This window comes from Corythoichthys intestinalis, chromosome 11 (assembly GCF_030265065.1).
Source record: "Corythoichthys intestinalis isolate RoL2023-P3 chromosome 11, ASM3026506v1, whole genome shotgun sequence".
NCBI lineage: Eukaryota > Metazoa > Chordata > Actinopteri > Syngnathiformes > Syngnathidae > Corythoichthys > Corythoichthys intestinalis.
Genome location: NC_080405.1, coordinates 31,541,866 through 31,555,442, shown reverse-complemented (window position 1 = coordinate 31,555,442; position 13,577 = coordinate 31,541,866). Strand labels below are relative to the sequence as shown.

General features: G+C 38.8%; 1 protein-coding gene across 3 annotated transcripts in view; it reads right to left on the bottom strand.

Annotated features, from left to right (window-relative positions):
* The window catches only part of LOC130923769 (centrosome and spindle pole-associated protein 1-like), a 28,604-nt gene that overhangs the window by 6,852 nt on the left and 8,175 nt on the right, over positions 1 to 13,577 (bottom strand). For 2 of the 3 annotated variants that reach the window (XM_057849731.1, XM_057849733.1), the window contains exons 9-21: positions 12,868 to 13,157; positions 12,583 to 12,701; positions 12,366 to 12,498; positions 10,974 to 11,154; positions 6,808 to 6,955; positions 6,596 to 6,715; positions 6,199 to 6,285; positions 5,189 to 5,280; positions 2,802 to 2,951; positions 2,584 to 2,718; positions 2,220 to 2,339; positions 1,979 to 2,045; positions 1,375 to 1,501 (exon numbers count right to left, since the gene is read on the bottom strand). In XM_057849731.1, coding sequence (XP_057705714.1) covers positions 1,375 to 1,501; positions 1,979 to 2,045; positions 2,220 to 2,339; positions 2,584 to 2,718; positions 2,802 to 2,951; positions 5,189 to 5,280; positions 6,199 to 6,285; positions 6,596 to 6,715; positions 6,808 to 6,955; positions 10,974 to 11,154; positions 12,366 to 12,498; positions 12,583 to 12,701; positions 12,868 to 13,157 — 1,769 coding nt within the window. The remainder of the gene's footprint in view (positions 1 to 1,374; positions 1,502 to 1,978; positions 2,046 to 2,219; positions 2,340 to 2,583; positions 2,719 to 2,801; positions 2,952 to 5,188; positions 5,281 to 6,198; positions 6,286 to 6,595; positions 6,716 to 6,807; positions 6,956 to 10,973; positions 11,155 to 12,365; positions 12,499 to 12,582; positions 12,702 to 12,867; positions 13,158 to 13,577) is intronic. The other variant, XM_057849734.1, reaches the window with a different exon arrangement.

Sequence of the window (13,577 nt, the reverse complement as noted above, 5' to 3'; positions counted from 1 at the left end):
CCGCCATAAATATACCTTTTTGATTGCATGTAGTAGAAATGTAGACTTAACTATTAACGTTAGTTTGCTAACATTTGACTGCCTACTTGTTTACTAGCCTGTCACTACACAAGTAGAATAAAATATAACTTAAGCTGACAAGAACTCAGCACTGAAAGTCCAAAATAAATACCACAAATCTTTTATAAAGAAGGAATATGTACTTATATTTTGTCACAGATGCACAAGAAGGAGAGTTCTCCTCACACACACCTAGCATGTGACTGCGGTCAACTTGACTGCACGCCACTCTCTCCTCGATAACGCCTAGAGCATTTATTTATACCATATTCATGTTGCACATGTATTTTTCAAATGTAAGGTGTTTAGCACCTCTGGATAATATTGAGAAGCCAACTGAATGTAAAAGACTGCTTATTCATTGCCACAAAAGTTTCAGGAGCAAAATCTTGACAGAACAGATGACAGAACGTTACTACGTAGCTAGACAGACATTTGACCTGCCGGGTTTCTCGTTTTTAAGTTGCAAGTGGTAGCATTTCGCCTCAGTTTTAATAATGGTCTCCTCTCTGTAAAGTTTAATACCATTGGCATACCACTCCACTGCATACTGCAACCCTCTCTGTCCGTTTCTAGATAAAATTCATGATTAAAAAAAAAAAAAAATTAATAAAATATTAAATAAATAAAAAAACGTGGATGGATTAACGATAGGTCCATTAGGGTTTTTATGATAGATTTCTTTTACTTCCAATTCGATTTTTCAGTGATGTTTTGACGACACTGATCAAATACGTTTATTTTTAGATTAAAATAATGCAACCTGTATTACGTTTATCCTTTTTATTTTGGCTTACAAAATGAACTTTCCCTGCTAACTGGGTTATAAAGCAAACACAAAAAAATCAAAATAATACCATATACTTCAAACTTAAAAAGCTATATGTACAGCTCAGTTTTACAGAATAAATAAAAGTTAAAAGACCGTGAAAAAAAAAAAAATGCTCCAACTCTGTTGGACGATGAAGTTGATGTATTAGGATGTTTTAAGTATTTAAGTTGGCCCTGCTGGTAGAAAAATGCTCCATTTACAAATATTAAAGGACATTCTTTAACTATTATTGGTTTTCAAAGAGAAATAGTCCCACACAGCGAACATGTTTGCCTAGAGGTTTGATTTAGAGCAATAAGCGCGACGGTGCTGAAAATATGCATGAATAGCAGATGGGATTCGATCTTGTGACCAAATCCAATACACCTTTCAATAGCCGCCAATACAGAGTATCGGATCGGGACAACACAACACCAATTCATTGAAATATTTTGACACAGGCAGGAATGTTCAGATGTACATTGCAAAACATGAAATCAGACCTTCCAGTCATTAGGTAGTCCGTATCATCACAATCCCCCTGCTGCAGATGAGTCTCAAGTCGCCTTTGCTCAGCGCGAAGCTGCCGACGCAATGCCGACAGTTCACTGTATACGTCCGTTTTATTCCCTGAAAAAAGACAATACGTAGACTTCGCAAATCTGTGACAAGTAGAATAATTATTGTGACATAATTATTGTTTGGAAATGATCCTTAGAACGATGACACGCTGGTTGCATAGCTGACAGTGGTATTGTAAAGGCAATTCTTGGCTATTTAATATGGACGAATGAATTTTCAGCATTAATCAAAAGTGAATAAGGTGCCCCGTTTCTAGCAAGAGAACGCTAATTTTCCAAAGTACTGCAGAGGTATCCTCAACAGCAAATACTTGCGACCTGACTAGTAGTGTTAACGCCAAGTCACTACAATACAAAAATCTCTGCTTGAGTGAGCATCTGCGTGATTAACAGCAGAGCATGGGACTTTCCATTCATTCCATTTCGTAAGGGTCTTCTTTTGAACACCATTCCTAATTGTACCCTAAGGGAGTTGAATTTGAACCGCTTAATGGATACAAAGCAGTTTCTTTTAGCGTCCACACACCTGTAGCTCTTAGTTGATTCTTACGAGCAGGAACAGGGGGAGAATGGTGGCCAGACAAAGAGCTCTCCTAAAGGCATAAAAAGATGTCAAGGTAATGTTTCCAATCAGAAAGACATAAAAATCTTTCTGAGAAAGAAAAGCGCTACTCTTTTCATAATGTAACAGGATGACAAACTTAACTGTTTTTTCAGGCAGCAAAAAATCATACAAATGATATCTTATTTGGTTGTCTGAGACTCACAGGCAGCGGGTCTTGGGAGCGACTGCTCTCTGCAATGGGGGGTTTCGGAGTGTCCTGGTGTGGTACGTGGTTCCTCTGTAGAGGAGGAGATCGTGGAGGTGCTTCCTGGTGGACCTTAACCTACAGCACAGGGGGAAAAAATTTAAACCAGATGGCCGTAGCACAATATTTTCTGATTTTCATTGCAACCTTTTTTAAAATATTTTCATAACATCTGTGATGAAATGTCGATTGACAACTAAAAGAACACCTCTGTTATGGCCTGAAGGGGTCTGTATCGCTTTCACTGGCACTAATTAATTACATACTAACATAACGTCATTTCCCCTTTTCCTCATTCATGTGAACATTCGAGTGAACATACCATTTCTACCTGGGCCTGCTGTTCTTGTTCATGTTTTTTCTTCTGTGCTTTCTCCCTTTCTTCTGTCTTTTTTCTCTCCTCTTCCATCTTTCTCTGTTTTGCGAGGTTCAGTAGTTCTTCTTCTTTGGCCTTTTTCTGAGATAGATTTCACTCACTGAAGTTATCACCTTATGATCAATTTTCTTTAGTGTTGTGCCTTTGAGGGGAAAAAAACTCACCTCCATCTCTTTCTGTTTCATCTTCTCTTGTTCTTCTTCAAAACGCCTCTTCATGGTAGCATGATACTCTTCCAATATCCTCGCATCTTTTTCTTCCTGCAGTCTGTTCCGTTCTTTCTCCTCAGCTTGTTTTTGTTTTTTCTCTTTAATCTAAAAGGTCATTAAAATCACTGTCAAAATTCCAAGTCCTAAACAAGACTAACTGAAGTAAATCAACTTGAGGTTCAATATGGCCAATTGTGGCTGATTTTAGAATGTTCTAAAACCAATACATTTCAGTACTAATGAAACTGTATAGTTTGAATAAGCCTAATCCACCAAGGGAGAATTAATATGAAATAGTCACATTGAACCTTGTAGAACAACATTTTTTTTAAAGCTGTAGTGTGAACTAATTTTTTCACATGCTAAATAGGGTCACAAGTAAAGTAATTAAACATTGTCCACCAAATAAAGCATGAAAAAATAATTTATATGTTTTATATTTTACAAAATAATCGCGTTTCCGAAGTTCGAGCCTGAAAGGGGACGAACCCGGAAGTGATACGTCACACCGGGAACAGCGTTGGCAGCTCCATACATACGGCCGCCATACAAAGCCCTTCAAACAATGATTCAAACAGCGATATAAGCGATAGACCGAGCGCAAGGGAGGAGATCCAAGTTTTTGAAGAGTTGGAGGAAGAAGAGGAGCTTGGAATTTTATGTTTGATCTAACATGTATTAGCCGGACGCTAATCAGAATGCAAACAGTGTGCCTAGACTACCTGACATGGAATAGATACAAGACCCATCGAGATTACAACATTGGTAAGATATAGGCTGTTATTATTTTTATGATTTGAAGATGCAGGCATTTGCACATAATGTTATGTTTTTGTCTATCTGATGACATTGTTAAAAAAAATAATAATCAGACTTCATGTTCATTTTGGCAGATCCGGCAGCTCTCGTGCATATAAAATAATAATATAAAAACGTTGGGGGGAAAGAAGGAGATGAGTCTTCGACGGCTTTCTCCACTTTATTGTGGCAACAATAAGAAAACAAAATAATAGCGGAGTGCCGCCACATTCGACCGCGAAGTTTTGCTTCTCGCCGATCTCCTCCTCGCCTCCCACTCCAGCGTCTCTTAAACGGATTGTGCATAGTGTCTTGTTATGAGCTTTTTGTTTACAAATGTATCGAACACACGACGCGCTGACAACCTTGTCTCTTTATTAACACATGGAGCAGTTCTTATGGAAAAGTTAGAACACAGCTCGGCACAGCTCTCGGCAGGAATTGGCGTCTAATGGCGTGAGGAAATGTAGTTTTTTTCACACAAGCGAACAGATTACAAAGCACCACTTCAGTGTTGTCCCGAGACTACATTTCCCATGATTCACTGCGTGACCTGCGCGCTTGCTGATTCGCTGCGAGATTGACTCAATGGCTACGCTAAACCAACACGCTATTTTTCAGCTGTCACCTGTCAGCGGCTCTCATAAAACACAAACTAGAAGCCTATCATGCGATCACCGTGAACGCTGAACCGTCCATAAGCATTGCAATGCTTGAAGTATGAAGGTGGAAATACATAATACAAATACAAATAAATGTGCACAAACAAACCGGCGGTGTGTGTCTCTTACAGCAACGTGACCGTGAATTACCGCGATGCCGACCCGTTTTTATGCACATCCACACCCGTTTCCCGATTGACAGTGGATTAACCCTTTCGGACATGATCGTAGATGACGCACAATTTAAACACGCTTAACCTAGCGAACGCAACAACAACTATGATCGGGGATTTCCACGAGTTAACTTTCGGCTAACGTCGCTAGCTTATACTGTTCAATTCCACAACAGTAGGCAGCTATGCTTTGACAAAGTCATCAGTCATCTATCCAAAAATCACACTTACTTTTTGGCAAATCCTTGATCATAAGCAGACCGGTTAAGGAAGCAGGCATCTTCGAAGTGTTTGCAGCAGAGAACACTACTCGATGATGGCGTGAAATTCATTCGCTTCGTGCGAACGAAAGATGTCCATTTACGTGCCCTGCTATCCTTTGGCCACTCATAAAACTTTTCGTTTGAGCGAGAACAAAACTTCACCACACACCGCTGTGGCATCTTACCGAGAAGCAATGCAACAAACAATACTGTTCTATGGTGGACTTCCCTCGCATGTCTAGGTGTGACGTAATTTCCGAAGATTTCCGAAGATTGCCGAAGAAAAGCATTTTCGTTGTCAAGGGCGTTGCTATGGGTTAAACAAAGAATCTGGAAGGGTTGCGTTAAAAAAAATAATGAAAATATGCTTATAATTGTTTAGCCATTGATATTATTCAAAAACATGGTTGGCCAACCTTACTTCAAAGTTCCCCTTTAAATGATACCTGCTGGTCCAGGTAAGCCCTGTACGCATTCTCAGTGGCTTGTGGACGTGTTGGCTGGTTGGAAATCTCCGGCGTTTGAACATGGCTGAAGCCTAGAAAAAAACAGCACCGCCCCCACAAAAACACTTTTAGGACTAGGGGGGTGAAGGCTGGTACTACAAAAATGTTTACACTCTAACTTGCACTGTAAGTTCTTTTATTCGTTTTGGTAAGCTGTTATTTATTATTTCTGCATTCTGTTCTTAACTGGATTTGCTTTGCTTTTTTCATGCATGAAATACTGTATTGTTTGAATTATATAAAAACCACATTTGTCTTGAAATGCGATATATAAATAAAGTCTCTTAGCATCTTTTATATCCTTTAAAGTGCACTCAATTACTAACTGGTTGCCCTTTGACTAGCTGCTAGCCTCTCCCAGTCAAAATGGATTGGATCGTTGTCAATGGCAGGCAATGAGTTAAACATGAAATTGGGAAGAAAAAAAAAAAAACTTTATTGGAAGCCTTAACCCGAGTATTTGTTTCCATTCATTGTAATATTGTTTTTATAAACATTGTATTCATAAAATGTTAATTCAGAATAAATATGTAAGCATAGGGATGAAAAAAGTAAGACCAGTATACCAAATGCTAATACTGCATTGTAGCCTACATGATCCAAATGCCACATACAGTATGGGGATGCCATGTTTGTATTATTATTATTTTCTAATCATTAAAAATAGTCACTTGCCCAGTAAAGGGTTAATAATACAGTAATATTACACTTGCCCAATAAAGGGTTAATAAAACAGTAATATTATTTAGAAAATAGCAACATTAAAAGATTTAAGGCCGATTTAACAGTGTATTTCATTTTTAAACAACACATTGGATGGATGGGGACTTTATTTCCCAAACATTTCCTTAAAAATGTATTTTCCTTTTAAAGTAGGCTCCATTGTTTTGGAAATGCATTTTAAGCCTTATCAGAACCAGAATGCCTGTTGTTGGGAACAGGGTGCTCACCTGGACAGGCTGTATTGATAGATGGTGCACTCTGTTGCTGTTCTGGGTTACTGTGGGCTTCTTCATTAGGCTGGTGTCTCGGGTGGCCTGTAAAATAAAATGATCTTCAGGACAAGTCATTCGTTTTAGCCCTTTGGTCATTTCTTTTTTCTCCAAAAGATTGGATGTGGATTTAAGATGAAAAGGAATAAAAGGACCAACAATTTTGACATTTTTACTTTCATACTTGAAGGAAAACGACAACTTTAGCGTAAAAAAAAAAAAAAAATCATACTATCAACAACAATTCTAATTTAAGACAAAAAAGTGAAAGATGGCCCGACCTAAAAAAATGTGACACTCCCCTTCACAGACACAAACAAATGATACCTTATTAACAATAACTTTGTTACAGTACCAGTAATACTGCTTTCATTAGCCCCAGCTCGACAGGCTGCGTTCATAGCAAGGGCTCTCTCTTGCTGCTCCGGATGACTAAGGGCCACTTCATTCAACTTGTGCATCTGTTTGAGGTCAGCTAGCCACATGCAAACAAAGGTTCATTATCATATACTGTATACACAAAGTGTAGTTTTTAAATTGGGTATTAGGTTTGGTCGTGGCACGTACCAATGACATTCCCTGTATGGTCTTTGAGTGGGGCTCCACCTCCACCCCGACCCCAAGGCTGAAGTCGCCTCATTTCGGCCTCCAACTTGGCCTCGTAACGCTCCTGCTCTTCCCTCTCCGCACGCTTCCGCTCTTGTTTCTCCAGGATCTTTAAAAAATAGTGCTTCAGTAGTCACATGAATACCCTGTCGGGCTAATCATTCACAAGATGCTGATATTTCATTAATGACCAAATAGGTTGGGATAAATCAGTTACTGAATGAATGAGTATGAAACATACATACAGTTTTGAACAAACGTATAATGATTAATTGACAAATACTACTTTGACAATTGATTGTTTGGAGACATCGTTTGACATGAAATTGAGCAAATCATTGCAATTTCGGCATTTGTCAGATTTCACTAGTTTCCATGAAACCAGAACGAATGTCATTCCAGTTTTTTCTTGCCCATTTGTCGTTTTCTGATAAGTGTGGGCCCATGAAGCCCTTCAAGACCGTTATCCTGATTAAGCGCTGCATAAAACTTGACTTTATCCATCTTTAATCAAATTGAGACACCTTTACTTTGGGACAGAAGAATCAACATTGCTGCCATTTTCTGATATGTTACAGACCAATCATAGATGGTGCACTGTCAATTTAAAATGTCAATTTTTTGAATAAAGGGATGGATTAAAACTAAAAACCAAATTAGAATCAAAACAATACTAGTCAAAACAACCGATTATTGAAATGATTGATAGAAATTTTGAGACACATTATTAACTGAGATGTTTGAAAATAAGATTTATACAAAATTACCATAGGAATACATTCACAAAAAGGCAGCTTCAGTACGAAAACTGCACCAAAATGGTATTTCTTACGCAGGACCCTGATAATAAACTCATGATGTACAGTAATATGAGAGGACCTTCAAATTTACTGTATCTTAAGTGGACAAAACATGCTCTCAGGGTAGAATAGTCCTAAAACACAAATGATAATATTGACTACGGAAGAGACGAAGGAGAAATGAAGGGCAAGGAATAGGATTGGTGTGGCACGGGCGCACTTCACAGCTGACTGTATAACAAACATCTAATACGTGGTTTAGAATGGGGGATCCAAGGATTGTATAGGGCTAGTTTTAAATCCATTTTACCTTGTTCAATAGTTTGCTGCTCCCTTCCATGGCATCCTTCTGCCAACATAATCACAAACTAAGATGCAAACAATGAATCTACCTCAAACTTTTACAATTATTCCTACGTGGCTATTATAGTACAAGTTTGTTTCATCCAAATTTATATAATCAAAAAACTGCACAGTGTTTCGTCAGCAAGGTTCTTTGAATTATTGAGTCATTTCCATGGCACTCAGTCTGATGATATACTACCATTCATGCCGCCCAGTTGGGAAAAAGAAAAGGCCGTTGTAATTAAAAAAAAGAAAGTGCCTTAGTCCCTGATCATGAGAATGCCAAGTCTAGTACTTTAAATTGGCAGAAAGATCAGTTATTCTCAGTCATGGGGCTGTGCCAACCTTCCTACAAAATCATATTTCACTGCATTTAAGTGAAAAATGATACATTACAATGATTATTCTTACATCTACTAGTTACATGTAACAAATGGGTGAACAATTAAAGGTTACTGCATTAGACAGCAGAAAGTACAGTACAATTTTTTCCAGCCAAAATATGAGTACGAACCGATGTAATCATGTTTCAGTATTTGTGTTTGGGTGTGTCTTGACTAGAGATAGATTATCAGCCGAGCCGATTAACAGCGCCGATATTTGGAAATTTAATGTATATCGGTACCAGCCATATTTTTAATCTGACCGGCTGATTTGGGGTGGGGGGTGGGATCAATTTAAAACTGGGTTATTTCGGCTCAGATGGAGCCACGCCTCTCTCTCCTACACTAGTATTCACCCCGTCCTCTGATTGGTTAAATGGTAATTGTAAATGAAATTACACTCGTATTGCCCTTTCCACTTTTTTAAGTCCCTCAAAGCGCTTCACACTAGATCTTCTACCTACTGAAGATACAGCACCAGGAGCAACGTGGGGTTTAGTATCTTGGAAACAGGAAATGTCTTTTTTTTTTTTTTTTACTAGACAGGCTCCTCTTCCAAAGAAAAAAAAACAAAAAACAATTGACCTCAAACCTGCATCAGCGGAAGCTTAAGACATGTGTTCAGGTATCTGATGAAAAATATTGAGGTTTCGTTGAAGCAGAGGGGTCCAAACAGAAAAGTGAAAATGACCGTCAACAGGTTGTCTCGCTACAAATTTTGAGCAGTCATAACTTGGCAGACATACAACATATCTGCGCCAAACTTCCCGTGCTTGGTGAGAGTAGTAACTTATAAGACCTTTTGTGATTCTACATTTTAAGGCCCACATGTCTTTGTCTGTTGCCGTGACGACCCTTTGTTCGCCATTAAAAGGAACTCAGCGACTCAGGCAGTTTATAGAGCCATGGAATTTGGCACACTTGGTCGAATTGGCCCAATTAGAAGATTCATTTTGGTTTTGAATAAGGGCGTGGCTGCACAGCTCAGTCGCGCCTCCTTTTTTGTAAGACCCTCTTCAAAATAGTTTTCTCCTCCTTGGTGTGTGAATCTATTTCCAATCCCCCCCCAAAAAAGGCGAGTTTCGGGCATGATAGGTTTTCATGAGATGTGGACGATCTGCCACCCCGTTCCGCGTGCCGTCCGAGTTGCGCCATACTGCGAGGGCCCGTTCAGTCCTGCATGCAGGATGAGTTAGCTATAGTTTTCTATTTGTGTGATTCAATAAACATGCTTTTGGCATTTCAATGAAGTTAGGCGTTTGCATTATTATATATATTTTTTTAAAGCCAATTTTCACAATTTTACTACAAGTGAATATCTGTTCCAAAAATGTGTTGTCAGCCCCTTTCATTACTTATAATCTGTATCAGTCCCAAAAAACCCATAACGGTCGAGCTCTAGTCTTGACCTAAAAGGCTGGGCTTGTGAAAAACAGCGATAAATATATTCAACTTGAACTCTTTCACTACCATTGTTGTATGGGAAGCGCCTAATGCTGGTCCAATGTGAATTCAAAGCTTTGAAACAATTTTACTGAAGCAACTACCAGTAGATGGCAGCGACGCACCAATTTTTTATATATAAAATCCATTCAGTTTATACACAGTGAGAAGGTTCTGTGAGAACCGGTTGCCCCGCCACGAATGTACGTAAACGAATGTAAATGAAATATTAAAAGTTAGTAGGATATTATATCCAGAGGTGGGTGATAACGAGTTACATTTACTTGATTAACTATGTGAGAAAAATGTACTTCATTCTACGAGTAATTTTGCCATGTCATGCTTTTTACTTTTACTTGAGTAGATTTGTGAAGAACATTACGCTTACTCCGCTACTTTGAGCTGACACTAGAGTCGTTACATTTGTTCTCTTCATTCTACATAGATTTTACTGATATTTCTGCCAAAGATGCTGACAGTGGCTCTTCCAATTTAACCAATGAGACGTCGCAAAAATAATCACATGACTCCATTATACCAATCATAAGTATAAATAAAATCACATGGCCACACACTAGCTTGCAGTTGGAGGTCTCACGATTACATCAGCCTGTTCAATCACATGGCGTCTTTAAAGTGCAGTAAAAATTAAAACTGCTTGACATACTCAATATTACTCGGAAGCGAGGATTTCAACCTCTCTCATAGTATTTATTTGGCACCGATAGACCACGGAAAACTGTAGATTGTTTTAATTTCATGGTAGGAAATGTGTTTTCTCCACGAGAGGGGCATTCATGGTCTTTATATGGGTGATGTTTAATTTCTGTAGATTTAAGTAGATAATGTAACTGATTATAGTACAGTATAATAGTAATTGTCCATATAGGTGCTGTTCTGCTGAGCTAAAAAATATACCATTGCTTAATATCAGAAATGTAAGCAGTTACCCACAATGTTAATCATTACTTGAGTATTCCTTTCATCAAATACTTTCTTTTTGAGTATTTTTTTTTCGATTACTACTCTTACATGAGTAATATTTTGAACTAACATGACTCTTTTTTTGGCTACTCTAACCACCTTGGATTATATCAGCCAATAACTTTTGAAACAGAACGGTCACACACTTTTTGGCAAATTCCATACAACTTACCTGTTGTTTTAGTTCATCTGCATAATTCAAAGTCCTTCTCCTGTTTGATTGAGGCTTCTCTGGGGGGATAACCCCAGTATGGGGGTTTGTTGTAACAGTGTCAGTATTGGGCCTGCAATGAGGCTTCTCTGGGGGGATAACCCCAGTATGGGGGTTTGTTGTAACAGTGTCAGTATTGGGCCTGCAAGGAAGAAAAAAACACTTTGAAAATAATTTTATTATTACTGCTCTAAACATTACCGTGTTGATTTATAGTATAGTGAAATGCCATAAAAGTAATATTTATCATACTAGATGTAACAAGCTTATCTCAATCAATGCACTCTTGTTGATGCCAAACTATTTTACCCTGGCCACTTGAGTTCACAATATTGCCTTTTTAAATGTTATGGTCATCATTTGTTTCATTTTAATCTAAAATGTCATGTAGTATACTCATTTTAGAAGAAAGGGTATAGTCGTAAAACAAAACAAGGCCTGAGGCAAAACAATAGAGTTGATGGTACAGTGTATCACAAAAGTGAGTACACCCCTCGCATCTCTGCAGATATTTAAGTACAACTTTTCATGGGACAACACTGACAAAATGACACTTTGACACAATGCAAATTAGTCTGTGTGCAGCTTATATAATAGTTATTTTCCCCTCAAAATAACTCAAAATAGAGCCATTAATATCTAAACCCCTGGCAACAAAAGTGAGTACACCCCTTTGAAAAAACGTATATCCTTTAATTTCCAAATTGAGTCATTTTCCTTTTTTCCTTCCAAAATGTCATGTGACTCGTTACTGGAGTGCTGTCAGCATTGCTGCAGAGATTGAAGAGGTGGGGGGTCAGCCTGTTAGTGCTCAGACCATACGCCGCACTCTACATCAAATTGGTGTGCATGGCTGTCACTCCAGGAGGAAGCCTCTTCTGAAGACTGTACACAAGAAAGCCCGCAAATAGTTTGTTGGAAGACATGAAGCACATGGATTACTGGAACCATGTCCTATGGCACAAGTGTCAAACCGATTCCAGAAAGGGACAAGTGGGTGCTGGATTTTGTTCCAACCGATACAACACAGAGAGTTTAACCAATAAACTTCCTGCTGAAACAAGCAGCACCTGACAAAGTTTAACTGATTACACATGTAAAAGATGTAATTGGTGAAAAGGTGTCCTCTTCATTGGTTGGAAAGCAAACCTGCACCCACTTGGCCCTTTCTGGAATCGGTTTGACACCTGTGTCCTATGGTCTGATGAGACTGGCTGACTTTCTTGAAAAGATATACTTAAATATCTGCAGAAATGCGAAGGGTGTACTAACTTTTGTGATACACTGTAACATAAAAAATAGTTCATGTGATGCTAATACTACATTGACCGAAAAATAAGTCAAGATATTTACTGTGGTGAGGACTCAGGGAAACTGCTCCCACTTTGGGGACTGGCATCACTAAGATGATAGGGGACAGCTCCTTCCAGTGGCATGTTAAAGTAAGACATGTGAGGTCCCACTGCATGGTAAGGCATATGACCATCTAGACGGAAATGTATGAAGTTGACTTAGTCGAGATGAAATACTTTGTACTTGTTCCTTTTCAAAATAGGAATTTAGTACTCACAGTAGGCAAGGTGTGGGTCAAGCATGGTTCTGTTGCCATAGTAGTAATAAGGCTCTCGAAAGGGACTCTTGTTTGCTTCACTAACTATGTGAGGGAGATGAGGGGGAATCATGGGAGTTCTGGAAAATTACATGGAGATGAATCAATCACTCTGTGTGACGTTCCAAAGATTGGAAATCAGTCAAACTAAAAATAAATTGTGGCTTCTGACAAAAAAAGTTGATATCTGCGCTTCCACTATCAAGACAACTTTTTATATCAACATTATTAAGAAACACAGCATACCTGGAAGTTTCCATGGGTCTAGGGAAGGGCAGCATAACAGGCTGTCTATCAGGAGACAGCCTACCTCTATTTGGATCCGCAGTGCCACAGCTGTACACTGGAGAAGCCCAAAATGCGACATAGGGCTGATCTGGTGGAGGCGCCCTCCTACCTCCCACATCAGTCACCCCATGATTAGGCAAGTTGGATGATGATGTGGATGAGGATTCTTCGCTCTGTCCTAACATTGAACGCCCTGACAGGCGAGATGTTTTTCTTCTGCTCGTGCCAAATTGCCTGATTCGGTTTGGCTGATATGTAGACACAAAGGAAATCTACTATGAATGAGAGCTTCACCAATTGGCTGAAGGGACATGGGTTAGTGAGGCCTTCAGTGTCAAAAACAAGCATTATTTTGTTTATCCGAGACATATGTAACAGAACAGGTGTTCTTGTAATTGTTTATTGAGGAACCATTTTCCTATATGGCGCTTCACGTGCAGTCATGTAGATTTAAGAAAAAAATTTAAAAATTTCAATTCCAAAATACAGTACAGTGACGCATAGACTTTCTTGTATGGGGACTATGGAAGGGGCGATACACTTAAACTCACAATACGATTGACCCTCGATATGCTACGGTTACAAAACGATACCCAAAAAATGTATAGGAAAAAAAACTACGTAATTAAAACTTTTTTTGGTCAGTGGATTTCGAGTTGTGAAAGCGT